Source organism: Balaenoptera ricei, chromosome 15 (genome assembly GCF_028023285.1).
Source record: "Balaenoptera ricei isolate mBalRic1 chromosome 15, mBalRic1.hap2, whole genome shotgun sequence".
NCBI lineage: Eukaryota > Metazoa > Chordata > Mammalia > Artiodactyla > Balaenopteridae > Balaenoptera > Balaenoptera ricei.
The window spans coordinates 24,440,207-24,464,232 of NC_082653.1; the positions used below are offsets into that span (position 1 = coordinate 24,440,207).

A 24,026-nucleotide genomic window follows, 5' to 3' on the forward strand; every position below is an offset into this window, starting at 1 on the left:
CCCCAAAGAATGAGAGGGAACCCGGTAGGAGCTGCAGATGTGGCGTTTATTCAGGGTGTAGCAGAGCTTGGGGTGGCGAGGCTCCAGCAGGGGTGGATGAAGAGAGGAGAGGATCAGGGTGGGGCAAACAGCAGGTGTCCCTCTTCAGAGCCCAGGGCTCAGGTGTCACTCCTTGTGCTAAGGGGAGAGGGGTGCCTGGGTGAGCTGCCCTCCACGCAGAGGGCAGGGTGGGTGCCCCACACCACTCCTCACCTTGGGGCCCAGGGTGTCCCGGGTCCGCGCCCGCAGCTTGTTGGCCTGGGTTTCCGCCATGTCTGCCCGCTCCTCCGCATCGTCCAGCTCGTGCTGGGCCTTGCGGTACTTGGCCAGGTTAGTGTTGGCCTGCTGCTCCTGGGGGCACAGGCAGGCCTGCTCACCCTTTGGTCACTGAAAGGGTCAGCACCCCCAGAAGGGGCTGGCTTCTCCGGGTCCTCACCTCTGCTCCACCACCACTGCCCGCGGCCCTCCTCCCTCCTCACCAGTACCCACAGCAGGAAGGAGGGGGTGGAGCCACTCCTTCCAGAGGCGCCCGAGTGCCAGACCTGGCTGGAAGGGGAAGGCGCATGCGGTCCCTTCAGAGACAGAGCTAGGTCTCACGTCTTGCCGGAGCTGTTAGAAACGCGTCTTTCTTCTCGCTGGGCAGTGGGGTCACTGTCCCAACCTACACACAAAGCCAACACGGGGGAATCCACGGCCCAGCGATGGAGCAGGCCTGACCGGCTGCTGGCATCCCACCTGGCTGTAGAGCCTGGGGCCAGCTGTAGAAGTTGGGTGACCACAGGCATCCTCAGACCCCCGTGCACTCACCGCCTCTTCACACTGCCGTTTGTAGCTCTTGACCTTGCTCTGCAGCTTGTCCACCAGGTCCTGCATGCGAGCCAGGTTCTTCCTGTCCTCCTCGGCCTGGGCAGGCAAAGGGGATTCAGGTCTTGCCCGAAACCAGGCCAGCTCCAGGGCTGCCCCCCTAGGTGGACCTGGTCACCCACCTGGTACGCGAGCTCCTTGACCCGGCGCTCATGTTTCCGCACCCCCTTGAGGGCCTCGGCGTGCTTCTTCTGTTCTGCGTCGAGCTCGGCCTCCAGCTCCCGCACCTGCGAGCAGCCAGCCCGTGGGCCTGGTGCCCTCAGCCTGCCCTCGGGTGGCCCACCCTGCAGGGCAAGGGACTGGGAGGGCCGCACACACCTTGGCCTCCAGCTTCTGCACCTGCTTCTTTCCTCCACGGAGGGCGGCTTGTTCTGCTTCCTCAAGCCGGGCCTGCAGCTCCCGCACCGTCTGCTCCAGAGTCTTCTTCATCCGTTCCAGGTGTGCGCTCGTGTCCTGCTCCTTTTGCAGCTCCTCTGCCATCATGGCTGCCTGTGCGGGAGGAGGTGGCGTGGTCGGGGGTGAAAGTCCCTTCGGACTCTGCTCGGGGCCCCCACGGTCCCGGCCCAGCCTCACGTCGGTGATGGCCTTCTTGGCCTTCTCCTCGGCTTCCCGCCTTTCCTGGGCAGCCTCCTCCGCCTCCCCGCTCAGCTGGGCCAAATCCACCTCTAACTTCTTCTTCTGGCTCAGGAGGCCTGTGTTCTGGGGAGGGGGTGGGGGGGTGGGCAGGGCTTTAGAGTCGGCCTTCAGGCCCCCGCCCCATGCATCCCTGTGACCCCCGTCCTCACCTGCGAATGCAGGAGGTTGAGGCGCTCGGTGGCCTCCAGCAGCTCCTGTTCCGCCAGCCGCCGGCTGCGCTCGCCCTGCTCCAGGGCGGCCCGCAGCTCTTCCAGCTCCGCGGCCAGCAGGGTGGCCCGCCGCTCCAGGGCCTGTGCCTGCTCGTGGAGCTCGGCCGCCAGCCGCTGCTCCGCATCCCGCCCTGCCTGCTCCTCCTTGAGTTGGGCCTGCAGCAGCCGTGTGGCGGCCTGTGCCTCCGTGGCCTGGCGGGTGGCGTGGCCCAGCTGCAGCTCCAGGTCGTTGAGGTCACCCTCCATCTTCTTCTTGAGCCGCAGCGCCTCATTGCGGGCCCGAGTCTCTGCATCCAAGGAGGCCTGCAGGGACTCCACTGCTCGCTGGTGGTTGCGCCTGTAGTTAGGAGGGATGAAAGGAGGGGTCGTGGCCTGCGAGAGACTTGCTTACAGACACGCAGGGAACACTGGAGACGTGAAGCCAGTTGGAGAATAAGTGACTGATCGATCTCTCCCTGGTTTCAAGCCCCTTGTGTCTGCCTGCCTGTTGCCCATCAGAGCAATTTCACAGCAGACAGACAGGGACTGAACTCTGGCTCTACCCCCACTGTGTAACCTTGGGCAAGTCCTTTGGCCTCTCCGAGGTTCACCTCCAAACTGTGGACGATGGTCCCCACCTGAGAGGGTCGTGGGTATGGGGGCATTAGGTGTCTGTGCCAGTCCCCTGCACAGTGGGGCTCAGCCAACATCACCCGCCCTTGTGCTCTCAGGTGGTTGGGATGGGGGAGGCTGTCGGCCCGGGGAGAAGGGACAGCCCGGCCCCACACCTCAAGTTACTGCACTCCTCGTCTTTCTCCGCCAGTTTCCGGTCCACCTCAGCCTTGACCTGGGATAGCTCCAGCTGGATCCGCAGAGTCTTGGTCTCCTCCAGCTCCAGGGCCCCCTGGGGTGCAGAGCAGATAGTATGGTGATGGGGCCGTGAGTGTATGTGGAGAGGGCAGGCCAGGGAGCAGCGGGTCAGTGTCCACCCCGCCCCTGACCTCGGCCTCCTCCAGTGTGGCCTGGAGCTCGCTCTTCTCCCCTTCCAGTGCCTTCTTGGCTTTCTCCAGCTCCTGGATGCTCTTCCCGCTGAGGCTGACCTGGTCTGTGAGGTCACTGATCTCCTCTGCAGAGTGGACAGGGCACTGAAGGGCCACCCCCATGGCTCTGCTCCAACCGTGTCACCCTGTGTGACCCTGAGGGACTCCCAGTGACCCCAGAGCGGCTCTGACCCTGGGGTGGGTCATACCTTGCAGGTTCTTGTTCTCCCGCCTGAGCGTCTCCAGGGCCTCGAGAGCCTCTTCGTGGCTGTGCTGCAGCCGGAAGAGCTCCGTGCCCAGGCTGCGGGCCTCCCTCTGGGCGGCCTCCAGCTCCCGCTGCATCTCCTCCTCCTGCCGCCGCCGCTCCTCCAGCGCCCGCTCCAAGTGCCGCTGCTTCTTGTCCAGCGCCGCGGCCGCTGAGGTCGCCCGCTCCAGCTCCAGGGTCACGTCCTCCGACTCTGTCTGCAGCCGCAGCTTGGCCTTCTCCAGCGACGAGCACTTGGCATGAGCGGCCTCTACCCCCGCCTCTGCCTCCTGCAGCCGCAGTGCCAGCTTCTTTCTAGGCCACGGGAGCAGACGGGATCTGGATGCGCAGCTGAGCCCTGCATCTCCCCTCACCCCTGACAGCTCAGAGGTGCAGGCGCCGTCCCTGTGTGGTGACGGCCTGGCCGGCAAGGCACTCACTTGGCCTCCTCCAGTTCCTCGGTCCTCTGGATGGCATCTGCCTCGTACTTGCTCCTCCACTGGGCCACCTCGGCGTTGGCCTTGGACAGCAGCCGCTGCAGCTCGGCCTGGGCTTCAGCCTCCTCCTCGTGCTGCTCCCGCAGGAGGTCACAGTCATGCCGCGAAGCCTGCACGGCATGGGCCAGCGTGCTCTTGGCCTACAGAGAGCCCATTGACCTCAGCATCGGGCCAGGCCAGTGGCCTTGTGCCCACCCCGCCTGCTCTGTGGCAGCCAATGGCTGGCCCACCTTGCTCTCCTCCTCCAGCTGTCGCCGCAGTTCCTCCAGGCTCTGGGTGGCCAAGGCCTTCCCACGGCTCAGCTGGCTAATCAGAGACTCCTTCTCTTCCAGCAGGCGGCTCAGCTCCCCTGCAGGCCAAGGGGCAAGCCGGCAGGTCAGGTGGGTGAGGGGCAGCACCGAACCCCGCTGTGGCCCAGCCAAGCCCCCGGCCTCACCACTCTCGGTTTGTAACCGCCCCCGCTGGGTGCTGGCATCTGCCAGTTGCCGCTGCAGCTCCTCCACCTTGACCTTGGCCTCGCTCAGCTGATCCTCATAGGCCCGGCACAGCTTCTCTGCACTGGCCTGGGATCCGGGGTCAGGGATCAGAAAAAGTTTGTGACTCACAGGGCAGGATCTAGGGCTGCCAGTCAGAGACGGGGACCCGGAGTCGGGAACTAGCAGGCTAGACACGTGCCCAGGAATCAAAGGGAGAGCAGAACCCCACGTTCAGGGTCGGAGATTCTATTGCTGGACTATGGCTTAAAAGATGAGTGTCAGAAGTGAGAGGGCTGTACTAGCCCCAAGGCCGGTGGGTCAAGGTGAGGTTAGGATACTAGAGCGTGAAGTCGGCCGGGGACACTGGTCAGAGGTCAGCTGTCAAGCTTAGGTGGTACAAAGGTCAGGGGTCAGGGTTGGGTGCTGGGATTCAGGACAGGAACAGAGCCAGGACAGGTATGAGGTCAGAATTCAGAGGTCAAGGACTGAGAAGTTGGAATTGGATGCTGGGTCAAAAATCCCCTGGAGTCAGGGCACAGAGTTTAGGAGGTAGGGTCAGAGGTCAGGACTGGTGTGGGGTTCAGGCTGGGTGTCAGGTGAATGGATCAGGAGTCCCGATCGGGTGCAGGGCCAGGACTAGTATGGAGTCAGACTGGCAGCGGGTGGTCAGGGGTCAGCTGCTGGAGTCAGAAGTGGTTCAGTCAGGATAGGCTGCTAGAGTCGGGTCAGAGGTCGGGATCAGGAAGGAGGCAGACACCTTGCCGCGGGCCAGAGTCTCCACGCTGGCGGCCAGATCGTCCACCTCCATGCGGAGCTCGCTCTTCTCCTTTTCCAGCTTCTGCCGCGCCCGCTGCAGACTGTCCACCTGCTCGCCCAGCTCGGCCGCGCTCTCCGCCTGCTTGCGCCGCAGGGCAGCCACTGTGGCCTCGTGCCGCAGGGCCACCTCCTCCAGTTCCCGCCGCAGCCGCCCCAGCTCGGCCTCGCGCTTCCGGCAGCCCTCGCGCTGCCCCGCGGACGCGCCGCCCGCCTCCTCCAGCCGCTCGCTCAGCTCCTCCAGCTCCCGGGCTGCTTCTGCCCGCTGCTTCTCCACGCGGGCCCGGGCCGCCCGCTCGGCCTCCAGCTCCTCTTCCAGCTCCTCCGCCCGAGCCTGGGGATGCGCGGGCGGCAGTGTCACCTCCGTGGGCCTCTGACCCGGGTCTCCGCCCACCCCCGTTCCCCCGCACACCTGCAGCTCCTTGATCTTCTTCTGCAGCTGGGCCCCAAGGAGCTGCTCGTCCTCCACTCGAAGGTTCAGCTGACTCAGCTCGGAGTCCTTTCTGGAGGTCACAGGGTGGGCATGAGCCGGCCCAGGGCCTAACTCCCATGCACCTGCCTGGGGCCCCTCCGTACCCGCCCCCAGCACACTCCCTGACTGAGGCACCTCGCCCGGAGCAGCCCTAAGTGACCTCATCCCTGTGTTCCCTCTCAAGCCCGGGCCCTAGATCCTGGCCCTTGGTGACCCCCTACACCCTAGGGTTCAACCTCTGCTGTGATGCAGAACTGACTAGAGGCCAGGGGGGTGAGAAGCGGGGTGCAGGTTCAGGAAGCCCCCTGTGGCCAGGAGGTCGGGGCTGCGGCCCTCCCCACGCCTACTTCTTGAGCTTCTCCTCCAGCTGCTGCTTGTCCTGGGCAGCATCTGTCACCGACTCCTGCGTCAGTTTCAGGTCACCCTCGAGCTTGCGTTTGGCCCGCTCCGTGTCCATGCGCAGCTTCTTCTCTTGCTCCAGGGAGCACTCCAGCTGTGGGCAGGACGGGGTGGGTGGGCTCTGCGCCATCCCGGCTGTCCCGGCCCCACCACACAGCCCGCTGCCGTGGCCCCGACTTACATCTTCCACCTGCTGCTCCAGGCGGGCCTTGGCCTTGGCCAGCGCGCTCACACGGTCCTCCTCAGCCTGCAGGTCGCCCAGGGCCTGCTGGTGGGCCTCCTGCAAGGCCTTCTTCTCCTTCGTCAGCCGGGCCACCGACTCATCCAGCGCCGTCATCTCCTCCGTCAGGTTCTTCACCTGTGTCAGGGCCAAGGTCACCACGGGGATGCCTCCCCCGCACTCTGGTCTGAGCGGCCGCCACACCATGCCACAGCAACCGTCCCCTTCTAGCCAGGGAACCTCGGGCGAGTCACTTCATTCTGAGCCTCAATTTCTTCATCCTTAAGGGATGATTATAGCGTCCTCCTCTAGGGATTAATGAGCAAATGCTCACAAAGCCCTGTGCACAGTGTCCGGCCCAGAGTGAGAGATCAACAGACACCAGCTATTCTGGGGATTCACAGGTGTTTAAGCAGCTATTTCCCAGTCCTGCCTTCCTCGGGGAGCACCTGTGAGAACCTGAATAAGCGGCTAACCCTGCTGAGCCCCACTTTCCCCTCCTGTATGATGGAGTCAATACCCCAAGTCTTTGAACCACGTGGGCTCTTGGGAGGGTTCAATGAGGGAAGGCACCTGGGGGACATGGAGCTGGTGGACGACAATCACTAGCATTTGCTGAGTACCTACTACGGGCGAGGCCCGGTGGCGAGCGCTAGCACAGGCTAGTTACACACTGAATCCTCACCGGCCCTAATGAGGGAAGTGCTGCTATTAACAGCAGCATTTAACAGATGAGGAAATTGAGGCCCACAGAGAGGAAGACACCTGCCCAGGGCCACTGCCGGCCCGGCCCACACCTTATTCTCCGTGGCTTGCTTCTCCTTCTCGGCCTTGGCCAGCGTCAGCTCCAGGTCATCAATGTCCTTCTTGAGCTCTGTGCACTCGCCTTCCAGCTTGCGCCGGCGGGCAGCCAGGTCAGCGTTCACCTCCTCCTCGTCCTCCAGCCGCTCGCTCAGCTCCTTCACCTTCGCCTCCAGCTGCACCTTGGACTTGATGAGCAAGTGGCAGCGCTCCTCGGCATCCGCCAGGTTTTCCTGCTCCTGGAGGGGGACACAGGGAATGGGGCAGAGTCAAGGCAGCTGAGGGACACCAGGCCAGGCCCCGGAAAGCAAGTTCATTTGTCCGTGCAGAGGCTGGACACACGCTCGGTTGGGCTCCGGGACCCAGGAATGCCGAAGACCTGCTCTTGGCCCTGAAGGCGTTCAAGTGTGGTGGGATAAGGGCTCAGGTAGAGGGATGGACGGGGCAGCAAGAGGGGAACGTTAGACAGGCTGGGGGCAACCCAGAGTAAGGCCCAAACAAGGGCTCTAGCAGAGAAGCCAACTGCCAGCTCTGCCCACACTGGGCTGAGGGGGTGGGGAGAGCCCTGCACGGCCACGGAGGGCTCAGGTTCTCTGCCATCACTGTTTCCTCACTACCTGGCTGCATAACGTCTCCTGCTCTAGCAGGTGAGTTTGTGAGCACAGGCCTGTCTGTTCTCCCACCAATGTATCTCCAGAGTTTCCATGGGGCCTGACACTCAAAGTATTTGCTGAAGGAAGGAATGGCTCTGTGGACTTGGGGAGGATCCGGACCCTTGATCTCTACCCTCTGGTTGTTACTGTTACCTGCTGCCTGGGTTCCCGTGGCCCTTAACCAGAGAAGGGAGCATGGAGCTGTCTTGGGGATGGAGAGGAGGGGAGAGTTGGGGAGATGGGGCTACACTGTAGCTTTGCAGGAAGCCACGGGGGCACAAGGCGTGGGAGCATTAGGACACGTGCACAGACTGGGTGGGGAGGTTGGGAACATGGGAGGCTGCGCACGGGCACAAGCCCATGAGCCTCCGGAATAGGAAGGAAGACCCGGGTGAGGCCTGAGCACCCAGAGCACGCCAGGTCCGCCCTGGCCGGGGATCTGGTTATGGTATTTCCTCAGAGCGGCCTGGGGTTCTCTGAGCAGGGCTGGGGGCCGGGGGCACCACGTCACAGAAAGAAACCCTGCCCCTCCCCTACTCACTGCCTGCAGCTGCAGGGCCAGGTCGTTCTTCTCCTGGGTGACGCTGACGTGCGTCTCCTCCAGCTCCTGGCACTTGGCCTCGGCAGTGGCCAGTGCCCCTCGCAGCCCCCGCAGCTCTGCCCGCAGGGCCGCCAGCTCCTCCTCAGCCTGCGCCGAGCGTAGTAGTGGCTTCATCTTGAAAAAGAGCTTCATCCATGACCAGTTCTTGACGGCGTTGAAGGCGCGGATGTTCCACTGGATGGTGAACAGGGCATCCCTGGGGAGGGGCAGCCACAGGTGGCCAGCAGGTTCAGTGCCGCCCCTTCATAGTGACAGCCCCGATGTTCCCTGAGCACCTACCCTGGGCCGGACACTGCACTGAGCACTTTAGCGTGGGACCTCGTTAACCTTCCCAACAGCCTCTCAAGTAGGTCCTAATCCTCTGCTTTACAGGCGAGCTTGAGGGTGAGGCCCAAGGTCACACAGGTCTGCCTCCGGGGCAGGAGCTCAGGAGCCCTGAATGGCCCCTGCAAGTGTCCTGAAGACACCAGGGGCGGTTAAGCCACTGGGCTCTTTTATAAGGTCAGACTGCCTGGGCTCACCTCCCAGCCTCCCACCTCCCGCCACAAGCCAGCTGACAGGCTCCGTCTGCTCAGACACCCCCTCTAGTGAACAGAGATGATCATGGCACCTACCTCTCAGGACTGTCCTGTACTTCAACCGAGATAAATTCAAATAAAGTATCTTGCCCAGGGCTTGGCACTTAAGAGTCTTGGGAAACACTAGATGCCCTGATTACTACTCCAGGCCACACTCTGGGATGGCCTGGAGCACAGGCAGGTTCTCTTACCTCAACTTCTGAGGTGAGGAAGTGGCAGCTGGGGGCTGAGGGGCACGAGCCACAGCCTTGCCCCTTGGGAGGTGTGGCATGCAGGCAGCCACACGGTGAAATCTGACCCACAGGACGGTATGACAGGGTTCAGAGATCCTGGGTTCAGAGGGTCCTGCGAGCTGGGGGACAGTGGCTGTGCCCCCGCATCCCCCCCACCCCCTTCCGACACCCACCTGCCTCCAAGCAGGCGCTGGTACTCGAGGCGCATGAGGCGGCCCCGGCTCCGTGCCTGCAGCAGTGTCAGGACCTTGGCCAGACGCTGGTCACGAAGCTCCTCCAAGACGCCTAGAAGCCCAGCCTTGAAGAACACCTGGGGTGTGGGCGGTAGGTATAACCCTCAGTCGCCTGCATGACCCCTGTAGCGTGACCGCCCACATCCGGTCCAGTGCCCTAATTCCCTTGTGCCCTGACCTTGGTATGGCCAAACTGGTACTGGGTGTGGTCGATATCCAGCGAGGCCAGCAGCTTCTCTGTGGCCTTCCTGCTGTCCATGAAGGTGTCGTCCGGGATGGCGCTGGGGTTCAGGATGCGGTACCTGGGGGAGCGGGGAAAGGGCTGGAGAGGAGGGTGCTGGGCAGGGAGCCGACGACGGAAGAGGCTGGCCCCTCAGAGGCCGGAGTAGAGGCTCCAGAGGGGCACCCCCTGAACAGGCTGGCGGGGGACGGCCTTGTGACACCTGAGGACTGGGCATACTCTGCTTTGAAAGCTTGGGTAGCATTTAAATGCATTCAGTAGTTAAGTTCTTTAAGAGCCTACAGCATTTACAAAAGGCATACAGCACTTTTATAAGTTTTTAGTTTATAATTTTTAATAATTTATCATTTTTTTCAGAAGGGCAAAAAAAGTAAAGAAGGTGATGTGTTACAGTGTATCACAAACTGAAGAAACACTTGGGAGAGAATTCTAATCAACAAGAGCAAGGGTTCTGGCACAGCCACTTCTAAAGGGGACACACTTGCACATGTGTACAGGGCTGTGTGGGTCAGGCTGTCGTGACCACACTGTGAAGGCAAAACCCTAGAAACACAAAAAGGCCCCTTACTAAGGGACTGATGAACAAAGCACGGTTCACTGGATTATGGGATATTTTACTGCCATAACAAAATGGATGCTGCTACATGTGTCATTACATTTATCCAAAGCCCTAGAATGTACAACACCAAGAGTGAACTGTAATGGAAACTATGGACTCTGGGTGATTAGGATGCGTCAGTGCGCGCTCATCAGCTGTAACAAATGTCCCACTCTGGTGGGAGATGCTGATGACGGGGGAGGCTGTGCACGTGTGGGGGCAGGGGCTTATGGGAAATCTCTGTGCCTTCCCCTCAATTTTGCTATGAACCTAAAACTGCTCTAAAAAAAGAAAGTCTTAATATTTAAAAAAAGGATGATGATGCAGACTTATGTCTATTAATAAGGAACAATCTCCAAGACATATAGTTACAGGGAAAAACAAAGAGAACATGTGTGTGTGCACCCATGTGTACAATATTTGTATGGACACACAAGTATAACGGTCAGCGTGGATGGCTCCAGTTACTTCTGAAGGGGGAGGGAACTGTGCACGATTGCAGCCTGACAAAAATCAAACCTATAAAGGGAAGGCAGAGGGGCTAACAGCACGGGCCAAACACTCACTTGGTGCCAGCCATTACATGAAGTCTAGTCCACGTGAACCCTCATTCAACTCCCAAATCTACCTCCAGCTCTGCCTGCCCCCCGACCCTTGAGCTCCAGACTAACAAATCCAATCTCTCCCTCAACTTTCCTATCTGCTGGAGACATTTCTTTTTTTTCCGGCCATGCTGTGTAGCTTGTGGGATTTTAGTTCCCCGACTAGGGATCAAATGCCCGGGCGCTCAGCAGTGAGAGCGCAGAGTCCTAACCACTGGACCGCCAGGGAATTCCCTGCTGGAGACATTTCAAAGTTGACATGTTCAAAGTCAAGCTCAATCCACTCTCCCACTACTTCCCCACAAAATTTTAAAAATCCTATCTTGGTTTCTCAGTAAATCTACCACCAACTCCCCAGTTGCTCAGGCCAAACAACCAGAAGTCACCCTTGTATTTTCTTTTTCTTTCTTATTCCACATCCAATTCATCAGTAGCAAGGCCTGTTGGCTGCACCTCCAATATTTACCCTGAGCCTGTTCACATCTCCCCCAGCCCACCGCCCACCCCCAGGTCTCAGCCATCAGCATCTCCCTCTGGGATACCTTCTGGCCTCCTCCCCAGTCCCCCTGCATCCTCCTCGGTGCCCTTCCACCCCCTCAGGCTGGAGCTGGGGAGGAGCCAGGGCTGGTGCAGGGAGACACCCACCGTTGCCGGAAGTCAGCGTAAAGCAGCCTATTGGGGAATCCCTGTCGGCAGATCCGGATCCCCTCCAGAACCCCATTGCAGCGCAGCTGGTGTAGCACCAAGAAGGCATCCATGACCCCTGGACATGGTGGGGGTTAAAGGAAAAGATTAGAGGTCAATGGACACAACTTCATGCCCCAGAAAAGACGAGAAGTCCAGACACAGGACTCACTTTGAGGCTGAGCAGGCCCTGCGGAGGGGGCAAGACCCAGCTTCCAGTCTGCGCTGTCCCCTCCCTCCAATGTGCCCCCACGCCACCAACCCACCCTGGGGTGACTACCTGGGGTCTTGTTCTCGTTGGGGACAATGCAACGGACAAAGTGGGGCTGTGTGGCCCGCAGGTTGGTCATCAGCTTGTTGAGGTTCTCCTGTGGGTGAGGAGAGGGGAGAAAGCACAAGAGGGCAGAGAAGCAGAATTGGAAACCGCAGTGGAGGAGCCCCTTAAGGACTGCGCAGTAGGTGCCTAAGCGTGTCTCTGCGGTGCTGCCCTTTCACTCTGCTCCTTGTGACCCTTTGCCCTCTTCTGTTTGACTGGGTCCCCGTTACCATCACCAAAGTCTTCACTCCCCCACCCAATCCCTGTGGCTCCGGCCCCATCCCCCCCAAACCCTGCCCAGGCAGCATGGGGACGGGAAGCAGCACAGACTTGCTGTGATGTTCACGTGGAGAGGAATTAAACATCACTGCAAGTCTTAACGGCCGCCCGCCCAGGGTGCAGGGGACAGAGCAGGGACCCGGGACGGGGTGGAGGCGGCAGGGTGAGGGCCTGCACGAGGCCTAGACTGGGCCTCACCTTGTGTAGCTGGGACACCGTCTGGAATGATGCTGCCTTCCTACGCTTCTCTTTCACCCCAGACTTGGGGGGCTCGGCTAGGAGAGACATGGGACCAGTCACTCCAAGGGACATCACTCTGCAAGTCCCCTACAGAATCTCATCCCTCTGTACTCACTAGAGCATGAGCCAGCATAGTTCTCGTAGAGAGTAGCCAAGAGCTTGTTCTGCGACTTTTGGAAGATGGGGACCACCGTCTCATTCAGTGGATCCTTGTTTTTTTCCAGCCAGCCCACGATGCTGTAAGGCACCTGCCAGAGACCAGACGGGGGCTGAACCGAGGTGGGGGAACCCGGAGGAGGGAGGAGAGAGGCCAAGAGCTGGGGTTTCAACAGGCACCTACCACGCCCGCGTAGTGGACCACCTCAAAGTGGGCCTGGTATTTGCGCTTCTTGTCAGGCCGTGGCTGCTGGAAATTGGGCGACTTCCCCGCGTGGTTATCATAGAGCTTGGCCCGGAAGCTGGCATCTGAGGCCTTGGGGAACATACACTCCTCCTCCAGAATAGACAGGATGCCCAGTGGCTGGGGACAGGGCACAGCTTGAAGGGCCTCCGTCAAGCCGGCCCATCCAGGCCGGGCTGGATCCCCACTTCCTGGAGCCCCTCCCTCTGGGAGCTTTCCCAGACCCTCCAACCTCAGCCATCTGCCCTGAGGGACAAAGAACTGACCTGCACCCAGGAGCCCTGTCTTCTAAGAAAGAAAGTTTGTGGTTTGGCTTCCAAGCCCTTTCTGCCCAACTTGCAGCTCTGAGTTGTTCTCTTTACTTATAAGAAGTGTGCAAACTCAAACCGGCATCCGTGGTCTCACACTCTCACACGTGGTACAGTCAAAAAAGGCAGCTGAGTTCAAATTCTGGCTTCCTCACTTAGTAGCTATGGGGTCCTCAGACCTCTCTAAGCCTCAATTTCCTAACTTGCAAAATGGGGAAATGAAAACTTTCATTGTTGTTATAACAGCAAAAGCTGTCAACCACCTAAATGTCCACTAGTAGGAGATTACAGAAATGCATGAAAATCATCTGCTGCATGAACTACTGTGTCTTCTTCAACAAAGCACCATGCTCAAAATACACTCTCAGAGAAAAGGTAGGATGAGAAATGCGTCTGTGTTCATAAGAGAAAAGAGATGCCCAGGATAAAGGACTGGGAGGAGACAGGTTGTGGTAGGATTGGGGGACACATCTTTTCTCCTTTATTTCTGATTTTTCAATTTTTCTTTGATTTTTCTTTCTTTCTAGTCTTTATACAATAGGGAAATATATGTAATGTTTTATAGACAAATAAACAAACACACCCTACCCTGCCCTGTAGTTCCGGACAGTTTTGAGGGTCCAAAGAAACTGTGGCTGCAACAGTGCTGGGATGCACGCTCACACACACACACTGCTCACCAACACACAATCACACTCAATCTCCAAAACACCTAGTCACACACATGCACACATTTCCATTCATATACCCGTTACACACACATGTGCACAGCCACGCTCATACATGCACACACACATGCAGGCTTGCACACGCTCGCTCACACACAAGTGCGCATTCATTCCTGCTCACCCACTGCACACATGCCTTCCCTTCCTTGCAGTGACCTGGCCCCGGGCCTCACCTTCTCGATGAGGTCAATGCAGGGCTGCAGGTCCAGGCCGAAGTCGATGAAGACCCAGTCGATGCCCTCCCGCTTGTACTCCTCCTGCTCCAGCACAAACATGTGCTGGTTGAAGAACTGCTGCAGCTTCTCGTTGGTGAAGTTGATACACAGCTGTTCAAAGCTGTTAAACTATAGTGGGAGGCGCCCGGCTCAGCAGGCCTCCTTGTAGACAGGGACAAGGAGACCCACAGAGAACAGGGATGTGCGGGAGCTCACCCCGCTTCCAGGCAGACACCCAGGGCTCTTGCCCCTACCCCCAATGGTCCCCCACCCCAGAGACAACAGAGCCTGGGGGTGTGGGCCTGCCCTCACCTCAAAGATCTCAAAACCGGCGATGTCCAGGACGCCGATGAAGAACTGACGGGGCATCTTGGTGTCCAGCGTCTGGTTGATCCGTGACACCAGCCACCGGAACAGCCGGTCGTAGGTGGCCTTGGCCAGAGCCCCCACGGCAAACACCACCTGGAGGCGCGGGGAGGCTGCTCTGGGACCTGGCAAGGAGGGGACCCTGCCCCAGCTGTCCCCAGGTGGGCCCCGGCCTGCCAGCCGCTCACCTGCTCCACACTCTGACCCTTGGTCACATACTCGTTCCCCACACGCACTCGGGGGTGCAGAAGGCCTTTGAGGAGGTCTCCACTGCTGACCCCCATCAGGTAGGCAGCCTTGTCAGCACCTGGCAGGGCACATGGGTGAGATGAGGGGGAGGAGGCCAAGAAGACGGGTACTTGGGAGCTCTACCGGCCTCGACTTAGGGTTATGAGAGGGAGGTTGGAAGAGGTCAAGTTCAGGGTCAGCAAACTGTACAGCTCAGGAGGGTGAGGGTCTGGAATTGAGAAGTCAAGGTTTACAATCAGGGCCAGGTTAAGACTGAGGTCAAAGGCTGTGGACAAGTCTTAGGGTTAATGGTCACGGACTGGATGCTGGGATCAGGGTCAAGAGGATGACCAGGTCAGGCCAGGGTCAGGGCCCCTCACTCTCAGTGCCGTCGGCCTCAGCCTGCTCCTCCCACTGCTTCTGCTTGAACTTCATGTTGCCAAAGTGCAGGAGGGCCCCCACGATCTTGTAGCAGGCACACTTCTCATCCACGCTGAAGCCCAGGATGTCCATGGCATGCTGGGGGGTGGGGGGTGGAAGGCTCAGAGAAGTCTGGGCTCCTCCAGGGTTCAGCCGAGTGAAGGGCACTGGACCTGCTCCCCCAGGTTTCCTCCCCTCCCACCAGAGACATACGTCAGTGGCCATGAGCTCCTCCCCGTCGTTCATGTTGTCCACAGTGATGACGCCCTGGCTGCAGAAGTGGTAGTCATAGGGGTTCATGGACAGAAGCAGCATGTCTGGGGGACACGGGGCGGAGAAGGGCAGGTCGGCTGTGTTCACCCAGCTCTCCTCTGCACCCCCATCCCAGCGTGGTAGGTCCTGGGAGCCAGCCCGGCAGGAGAGTGTAGGGCCCTCCCGAGATTTTGTAGCTTGAGTTTCTCTCCTCGACTCCCATGCTCATGGCTTCTCTTTCTTTACGGTTCTGAGAAATGAGCCTCGGTCCCTATGTCTCACTCATCTTTTGACCATTGCGCAAGCCACCCCTATGGCCCAGACCCTGTGCTGGGTGCTGCGGCCCAGCGAGGACCAGATTCTGCCCTTGAGGGGCTTGCAAGAGAGGGGAGCTGGGCCTAGACAGAGCCATTGCTCCCCACTGGTGCTAGGTGGGGCCTCTCTAGTCTCAGGACAGCAGGAGAGACAACCCTGCCAGGGCAATGGTACTAAGGGGCCCATTTCCTAGCACAAGGAGGAGAGGGCTCAGCAAGAACTGGAAGTCCCAGGAAGGGGATGGGTGGATAGAAGGGGCTCTAGGTCTCCAGGAAAGAAGGGATGTCACAGACCCCAGAACAGTGGGGGAACAGGTAGCCCAGGGCCTGATCTGATGGGGGCCGGGACAAGGCTGGGCAGCCCAACTGCCACCCAGACCTGTGGGCTCCGATTCCCACCCCATCTGCTGCTGGCCCTCACCCTGCAGCTCTGGTTTCTTCCCCGAGAGGATCTGGTAGTAGACGTGGTAGCCTCGCTCACCGGGCAGCTGGAAGATCACCCTTGACTTCTCCAGGAGATCTGGGGAAAAGGGAGGCGCTGGCCTAGTTTCCCGAGTGGGTCACCCCACTATGGCTGAGGGGCAGGGAGGACGTGTCAGCAAGGGGCAGGGGTGTGTGTGGAGGTGCCGTGTCTGCACACATGCCAGCATGTGCTGAAGGGTGTCTCTCCATCAGCGCACGTGTCACGGTGTGGGAATGTGTATGTTTGTACGTCTGTGTGTCTCTGCGTGTGGGTGTATTAACGTAGCTGTCTGTGTATGGGTCTTGATTTGTCTGTTCTTTCATCTGTGCTTTCATTCCACCATCCACAGACCACACTCCTTTTCTCCAGAGCACTGCTGGTGTGTCAGTGTGTGCACCGAGCAGAGCCTCTGTGTGTTTGCGCATGGGTCGGTCGGGGCATGAATTATGACGTTCCCGTCTATCACCACCTGCCCATGCTTATCCATCATGATCTGGCCATGCACCCCAAGATGGGGAGCAGTCAGCGTGGGGGCCCCTCTATGCATGCAGCCTGGGCACCTGGTGTCTATGCAGCAGGTCTGGGTCAGGCGGGATGGGCAATGGCCCCAGAGAGGCATTGGGGGAGGCTTCCGGGAAGGATGGGGACTCGAGGTGTAGAGATGAGGCCAGGGCAGGAGGGGCACAGGCCTGCCCTATCGAGGGCCAGAGAAAAGACTGGGATGGTGGGTGAGGGGAAGGGCCCAGTCACAAGGAGCCTGGCTGGCCAAATAAAGATTTGGGTCTCCATCTTAAGGTGATGCGATCTGGAAAAGGTCTTTAAGCAGGAATGCGATGTGGTCAGATTAGTCTCTAAGAAAAGATCACTCTGGCTGAAAGGAGATCCAGCAGAGGAATGGAGAATGGAAGACCACACGGGGGCTGGGGGAATGTTTCAGGTGAGAGGTGAGGTGGCCTGAGCTGGGCTGTGGCCAGGGGATGAAGAGAAGCGCCTGGGACAGGTGGGAGCCCCAAGGACTTGATGACAGACACTCAGTCTGAGCGGAAAGACTCAGGCCTGGGCCTGTCTCCCCATCCTCACCCTCCCCCACCCTCTCCTAGACTCACAGCTGTCAATATCCGCGGATGCCAGCTTCCCAGAGGGACCGAAGTGAATGCGGATGAACTTGCCCTGTGGGCAGAAAAGCAGCCTCAGTTGGGGGCCCAGCCAGCGCTGCCCTATTTGTCCAAGGCTCCCACCACCTTGTGTCTCCCCACACCCGGCTCTCCCACTGCGGCACTCACGAAGCGGGACGAGTTGTCGTTCCGCAGGGTCTTGGCGTTGCCAAAAGCCTCCATGGCAGGGTTAGCCTCAATGATTTGATCCTCGAGGGTGCCCTGGTGGTGGCGGGCCGAGGGCTCTGTCAGCCCGTGGTCCCGGGGTCTCGGCCCATCCCAGACAACCTCTGGTTGGGAAGGGGAAGGGGAGGGGAGGGGGGTTCCCCAGGACCTCATAATTGTTGCCTGCCCCACTCACACCAGCCCCATACCTACCCTGGTCTTCATGGCCAGAAACTGCCGGGAGGAGAAGGAAGACAACGTTAGAGGGTGTGAGGTGTCACCAGGCAGGAGCGGGCAGTGGGGTGGTTAGCGGGACAGTGAACGTTAGTCACCCAAATGTGTACCCGCCCCCGACCCCTCATGCCCGACCCTCCAGGGACTGTTAGAAGGAGAAATGCTAGAAAGTGGAGCAAACATGGCCCTAGTCAGGGGCTTGAGGCAGCGGCTGCGTCTGGGGGTCTCCTATTCACAGCCCCCCCCAAGCCCCGTCTCTGGCCTCCTCCATATCCCTTCACTTCCCATGCCCCAGGAAGTGACCCTGCCCCAAGCCCTAGAGGCTCCTGACTACAGTCTACTCCCCTTTAGAGCCCAGCTCAAGTGCCCCTTCCTCTAGGAAGGCCTCCCTGATGCTCTGAGGCTGGAAGAGACCTCTTCCTGCCCAAACCTTCTGACCCCTCCCCTCCCTCTGTGACTGCCCTTCTTCACACTACTCCTTTGTATTGTGATGAGGTGCATTTTCATTGTACAGTTGTACACCGACTATTATTCAAAATAGCCCTGTTGGGTGCATATCATTAGCCCTAATTTGCAAATGAGGAAACTAAGACTCAGAGCAGGAAAGTGATCTGCTCAAGATGGCACAGTGGGTCAGGGGCAGAACAGACACTGAGCCCAGGCATCCTGCTTTCCACGATGCCCAAAGCCACCTGTATGTCTCATCTAGAGGGACTTACTGAATGGAGGGGATCCTCCCCCCTTGCTCTCCTAGCCTCATCCTTGTCTTCCCTCCTTTTCCCTTTCTTTCTCTTCCCTACCCTGGATCCCAGCAGCCTGGGAAAAAAGGGAGAAAAAGGAAGGAATAGATTCTGGAGTGACAGGTGTCATGCCACCTGTCCCATGCCAGGGGACTGTGGTTATTCACTCACCTCCAGGGAGCGCAAGACTTAAAAACCCCCCTGAGGTATTGCTGGGGAGACAGAGGCAGGAGAGAACTGGCAGGAGCCCCTCCCCCGAGCTCCACCCCACACATTCAAGTCCAGGGCTTTTGAACAGGGCTCTCTTTGGAGATGTGGTCAATTTGGGGGCCGAGGGGAGGGAGGTTGATAAGGCTCTTAAGCTCCAGCACCCATGGCCCCTGAGGGGCAGCCTTTCTCTCTACCTCCCCTGCCTGACAGCTCCCCCCAACCCCGACTCCACGATGCAGGGCTCCTTTCTGCCCAGGTGCCCCCTACCCCTGCCCCTCTCAGCTGCATCCCTGCCAGCTCCCTGCCCTCCATTCCTGTTCCTGGACCAAGACCCGACTTTCTGTAGCATCCTCAGAGACACTTAGGGAGTTGGGAAAATGGGGTGGGGGGGAGGGAGGAAAGAGTACCAAAAAGTCAACAGCAAAAACAAAACAAAACAATAAAAACAACCACCACCACACCAAAAAAACAAAACTGAAATAAAAAGAAAAAACGAGAAAATCAACTGGGAAAATAGGAAGAGGCAAAAAGAAAAAGAAAAAGAAAAAAACTTTAAATGGAAAAAAGAAAAGAAAAAGAAGAAAGAAAAATGTCCCAGAATAAATGCAAGGCTCAACAGGACCAGGAGTAGGGGCTGTGCAGGAGGAGGCTTGGGTTTCTGGAAAGAAAAGGCAACCCATTTTGGGGTAGGGGAGCACACACAGAGATCTGAACAGCTGGCCCTGGGGCTAGGAATGAAAGTTGTACCTCGAAAACAAAAACAAAACAAAAAAATGGTTCCCCCATTGTTTCAGAAAATTTCAAAAACCATAAAGAAATCATGGGGTGCAAAACTGCCCCTTAACCTTGGCTGTTGGGAATGCCAAGTGCCCTTGGCTCTGGCTGAACCTGCTTGTTTGATTGACAGCAGGTAACTGTGTCTTTGGTGCATGAAAACCAAGAAAACAATTACTTCTTGGTAAAAGCAGCCTACCTGGTAAACTCTCTCAAAATATGAAGGTCATGATGAAAGGGAAAAAATACATAAAATGCTTAGGAATAGCAATGTGGTCCCATCGGCTGTGTTACAGATGGGAACAGTGAGGTAAGCCTGGAACCGCGTCATACAATGTGACAGAGAATGGCCACAGCCTCGCTGGTCGAGCCTTGCTCAGGCCAGAGTCTGCCACCAGGGTGGGAGGCTCAGGCAGGGCTGGAGGCTCTGGGGAATCAACTTTTTAAAAAGAAAAAAAGAAGAAAAAAAGAAGGAGAAGAAAGAAAAGAAAAACAGAAGCAGCAGGGAGCAGCGCCCGCGTGGGCGAGTCTTACGGCCTTCTTGCCCAGCCCGTCTCCCAGGGCAGCGACGATGGCAAAGTACTGAATGACCCGCTTGGTGTTAACCGTCTTACCGGCCCCCGACTCTCCCCTTGGACGACACAAACATGAGTCACCAATGTCCATCTGGCTACTCTAATTCCTCCCATCCCCCAACACCCTACCCCTCAAGCAGGTCCCCTCTGCCCTCCCCACACCCAGCTCCCAACTCAGGACCCACACCCTAACTCAAAACTCCTGAGATAAATTAGCCCTCAGAATTGTTTACAAAACAAGCCAACCTAGACCATCCCAGTGAGATGAGAAAACACATTATGATGCCACTGTTTACTGAACACTAACTTACTGCCAGACACTGGGCCGAGTGCTTTACCTATATTGGCTCATTTAAGCCTCAGAAACCTGTGAGGCAGGCACCACTATCATCCGCTTTTGATAGATAAGGAAATGCGGCTCAGAGAAGTTATGTAGCTGTTTCTGCTGTCTGCCAGGTACAGACATTAACTCACTGACTCCTATAGCTCTGTGTGGTAGGTAAGTAGGATTGTTCTGTCTTTTCTGATGAGACTCAGAGGCCCAAGCACACCAGCAGGAAGTGGACCCGTGAGAACTTGAATACAGGTCTTTCTGATTTCAAAGGCCTTGATCTTCACCAGCAGGCTGCACACACACACACACACACACACACACACATACACACACCCCCACACACGAACGATGTCCATATTGGCTTGGCTGGATATAAACTTGGTATGTAAGAATTCTACCACTTACCAGTGAAGGCAAACAAAGGATTAGAAATAAGACTCAGAAATATGGAGATGGTAAGAAGGAGGAAAGGGGTCTCCCCACTCTCCTTGAGCGAGAATCAGAACTCCCAAAAGATCAAGGTGGGAGAAGATTCCAGGCCCTAGGGACAGAGGGTATCAGGGCTGGTGATCAGTCTGTTACCCACTTCCTGCACACCACCCATAATACATCTGCCCAGAATAGGGGGCAGAGAAAATGCTCTAATTTAGTTTCACCTGGGACACTGACTCCAGGCGGTAAAACCCCTGCCCTAAGCACTTTGTATTCAACCTTGGGAAATGATTTTAGTTCCACTCTCTTCCTGTCAGATGGCCAGCATTTCCCACCCCATCCCCAGAGCCCCACACTCACGTGATCAGCATGGACTGGTTCTCTCGGTCTGGAAGAAAGGGGAGGAGATAGAGAAGTTAGCCAAAGTGAGGGACCAGCCACAGGTGGAACACCTTGGGTATCCTTGGCGCTGGGGCAGCCCCTCTACCACCCAGGGCCAGAAACGGGAAGGACCAGGTGGGACCTTCAGACTGCAGGCCAGCTCCCACTCAGAGAGACAGAAGCATTATGCTAGAGTGTCCAGCAGCATCAAAAGGAGGGCAGTGCAAATGGAGGGAATGGGGTCCTGGAGCCGGGGGAGGGGCCTCGGGTGGGGGAGACGAGTCAAGGCGGCCCTTACTGCGCAGCATGTCATTGTAGGCGTTATCTGCCACAGCATATATGTGGGGCGGGGCCTCCGAGCGGCGCTTTCCCTTGTAAGCGGCTACCACGGAGGCTGTATAGATCGGGAGCCATTTGTAGGGGTTGATGGTGACACAGAAGAGGCCCGAGTATGTCTGAGGAGAGAGTGTATAGATAGGTTGTTGGAGGCCAAGTTCCCATTCCCAGGCTCTAGCCCTCGCAAAACTGTGACCCTTGCAAAATCCCCCAAGGAGCTGCTTAAGGTGCGATGCCACACCCTCTGTGGCCGCCCTAGCCCCGCCCTAGCCCTTACTCCTGCCCACAGCCCGTGGCCCCTTCATAGCCCCATTGCCCAGCCTCTGTGCTGCTGCAGCTCCGCCCCTACACTGCCGTAGCCAAACCTCCAGCACTACCTCTAGTCCCGCCCCAGCCAGTGGCCCCGCCTCCACAGCCCCATGACATCACCCTACCCTGCCTCTAGCCCTGCTCCCTCACTGCACACAGCCCCGCCCCTTCCCCCCGTTCTGTCCCCACCAGGCTGTGCCTCTTGCCCTAGCCCCGCCCCTGCTACTATGGCCCCGCCCCCACCACACACAGCCCCATCCCACCCGTGGCCCCTCCCCGGCCCATGGCTCACATAGATCATCCAGCGAGCATAACGCTGGCGCAGGTTGTGCAGTACGGCTGCCTCGTTGAGGTGCGTCATCATGGCCATGTCCTCCAGCAAGTCGAAGCGGGGCGGGTTCGTGGGCTGCAGTTCAGCTTCACGAACCGTCAGCACCTGCCAGGAAGGCCGTATGGTGGGGTGACAGGTGGGCAGGAACAAACTGACCTCAGCCTCTCACTCCTGTACGCTCCCAGACCCCCTTTCATCCAGAGCACACTGGTCAGGAGCTACACCCGGGAAGGCGGAGGAGCTAATTCCGGGAAAAGGGGGAGCCAAACCTTCTGGTCTTTGGTCTCCACGTTGACTCTGCCCCCAGTAGCCTCGGATTTGACCTCAGCCTCCACGTAACCATCCTGTTCATCAGGTACCCAGACCCGCTTCTTCCCTGGGTTTCGGGGAGAGCATGGGGGTTTTGAGAAAGGCTTACACACATCCAGGGGTTGGGGACCCAGCTGGGGTTCTCAAATCGTGTCTACAGAGCTGTGCCCCTCGTAGGAGCCCCTCTGTCAGGATGCAGGAGTACCCAGAAAAGATCCTTCCAGACACAGACTCCCGGAAGGGCAGAGCTGGGAGGGTCCCTAGAGATCTCCTCAAAGGATTCCCTGACTGAGGTTACACTCCCTCACAGCCCTGGATTACACACTTGGGTTCAGAATCCTGCTTCTGTTGTATTTGCCCTGTGACCTCAGGAAAATCCCTCATTCTCTATGGGCCTGTCCCTCAAAGGTAAAACATTATGGGCATGTGCTTAGTTCCCATATGGAGCAGCCCTCAATATCAGGCACTTAATTCTCAGTGGGTTCTGCCTTCCCCATTTCACTGAAGACTCAAACCCCGGTCTCGTAAGTCTGTCTTATGCTCCTTCCTGCCTGGCCAGCTGGCCCCAGAGCTCCAGGGAGCCCATATTTCATGGTAGTTAAAGGCACAGACTCAGGTGTCCTGCCACTTACTAGTCAAGTGCCTTAGTCAGGACCAGCTCCATAACTTGCAGGCCCCAGTGTTAAAATGCAGATCCTTAAATAATTAAGAAATTATTTACAATTTCGAGATGGTGATAGCAGAGTGTTAAATCGAGCATGAGGCCCCTCTGAGGGCGGTGCCCTGTGTGGCTGCAGAGGTTGCACACCCACGAAGCCGGCCCTGGCCCTGGTCTCCATCTCCCCAGGTTGTTGAGATGATGCGTGGAAAGTCATCTGCTCTGGGCCTGGCACACAATAAGCACTTGATACACATTGCCTATTGTTATTATTGTCCTATGAGCAAACCGGGTCATAAATAGTAGCCTTTATTCCTGTCCCTGATAAACAGAGGCTTTGGCTCTATGGAAAGCACTAAAAATAACTCCAGCACAGGTTTTATGGACATGTGGAGGCAGCCTGCACACATACCAATCACTCTCATCTCAGAAGCTTCAGGATCCAGCCACAGACTGCAGCCCCAGGAGGCGGGTGGTACTGTCCCATTTTACAGAGGAGCAAACCGAGGCTTGCTCACAGAAATACAGTGATGTACACAGGCTCCCTGGGATTTTATCCTCAGGGCTAAAGCTGTCGGGCCAGAGTTCCCCTTCAGACCCGAGCTGAGTGCCACCCCTCCCCACTCCTGGTCTGAGTCCATAAGGGCTTCTCTGTAGCTGTGCCCCACTCTGCCCTCACTTACCATCCCACAGGACAGTGTGCACCTTCATCTGCTCCTGGTAGCCCTGGCGGAGGTAGCGGGCAGACTCCCCAAGTTCACTCACATCCATCACGGTAGTGGCACTGAGAGGTGCAGGATGAGATCTTAGAGGTTCAAGGCAGTCCAAGGCAGCAGGCACTGGAAGATGGCAGTGACAGGGGAACTGAGGGACCAGGGGCCCCAAACTGGGGCATGATCGAACAACCCACAAGACCTAACGGTAGGTGATTCCGTGGGGCTCCCCACTTCAGCCTCCCTGGTGAGCCCCCAACACACACACACACACACACACACACACACTCTCTCTCTCTCTCTCTCTAACACCAGAGCATCCTCTTCCACAGAAATGGAGAGACTTGTGCCAGCCCACAAGCACCCTCACCCATCAGCCTGTCTGCCCTCCCTTGGGCTCCAACTCCAGCCCTGATCACCCACCTCAGCACCACGGTGAGGGCTGGGAGCTGGGCTACCCCTTTTATTGCCGCCGTCAAGGTCATCGGAGGAGAGCTATGTCAGCAATCTCCACGTGTCACAGCCCCCCCGGCCTGGCCACAGGACACAAAAGGCAAATTCCCTTTTATCTCCACCAGCACAGCCCCTGGGCTATTTTTACCTCCTATTGTCAGGGGATCACAAAGGCAGAGAGAGACACTCACTCCACTCAGAGGTTGAGATTCAGACTGACAGGGGCAGGGACAAGGCAGTGAGAGATTTGGGAAGACTGAGGTGCTGGGAGAGAGGA

The 24,026-nt window shown here is 58.0% G+C and overlaps 1 protein-coding gene across 4 annotated transcripts; it reads right to left on the reverse strand.

The window, feature by feature from the left end:
* Positions 1-25: 25 nt before the first annotated feature.
* On the reverse strand, positions 26-23,422 carry MYH7B (myosin heavy chain 7B). Of its 4 annotated transcripts, XM_059898449.1 has the most exons (41): positions 23,267-23,422; positions 21,886-21,992; positions 21,578-21,721; positions 20,939-21,095; positions 20,620-20,647; positions 19,453-19,549; positions 17,174-17,194; positions 16,925-17,017; positions 16,748-16,811; positions 15,600-15,698; positions 14,826-14,929; positions 14,573-14,711; positions 14,153-14,271; positions 13,911-14,060; positions 13,557-13,727; positions 12,288-12,467; positions 12,063-12,195; positions 11,906-11,982; positions 11,393-11,480; positions 11,074-11,191; positions 9,166-9,289; positions 8,928-9,064; positions 7,884-8,139; positions 6,686-6,928; positions 5,850-6,026; positions 5,617-5,762; positions 5,210-5,300; positions 4,742-5,131; positions 3,945-4,071; positions 3,739-3,857; positions 3,452-3,648; positions 2,977-3,326; positions 2,729-2,853; positions 2,516-2,631; positions 1,689-2,085; positions 1,477-1,602; positions 1,222-1,392; positions 1,026-1,130; positions 847-942; positions 253-390; positions 26-177 (listed from the first exon to the last, which is right to left on the reverse strand). In XM_059898449.1, the coding sequence occupies exons 1-41, from the start codon at positions 23,352-23,354 to the stop codon at positions 166-168; spliced, it is 5,820 nt and encodes a 1,939-aa protein (XP_059754432.1). In that variant the 5' UTR covers positions 23,355-23,422; the 3' UTR covers positions 26-165. The 4 variants fall into 4 exon arrangements, with proteins under 4 accessions (XP_059754432.1, XP_059754431.1, XP_059754429.1 ...); XM_059898448.1 differs by lacking the exons at positions 19,453-19,549; positions 21,578-21,721; positions 21,886-21,992; positions 23,267-23,422 and having other exon boundaries at positions 20,939-20,999; XM_059898446.1 differs by lacking the exons at positions 19,453-19,549; positions 21,578-21,721; positions 21,886-21,992; positions 23,267-23,422 and having other exon boundaries at positions 1,222-1,602; positions 20,939-20,999.
* Positions 23,423-24,026: the final 604 nt, after the last annotated feature.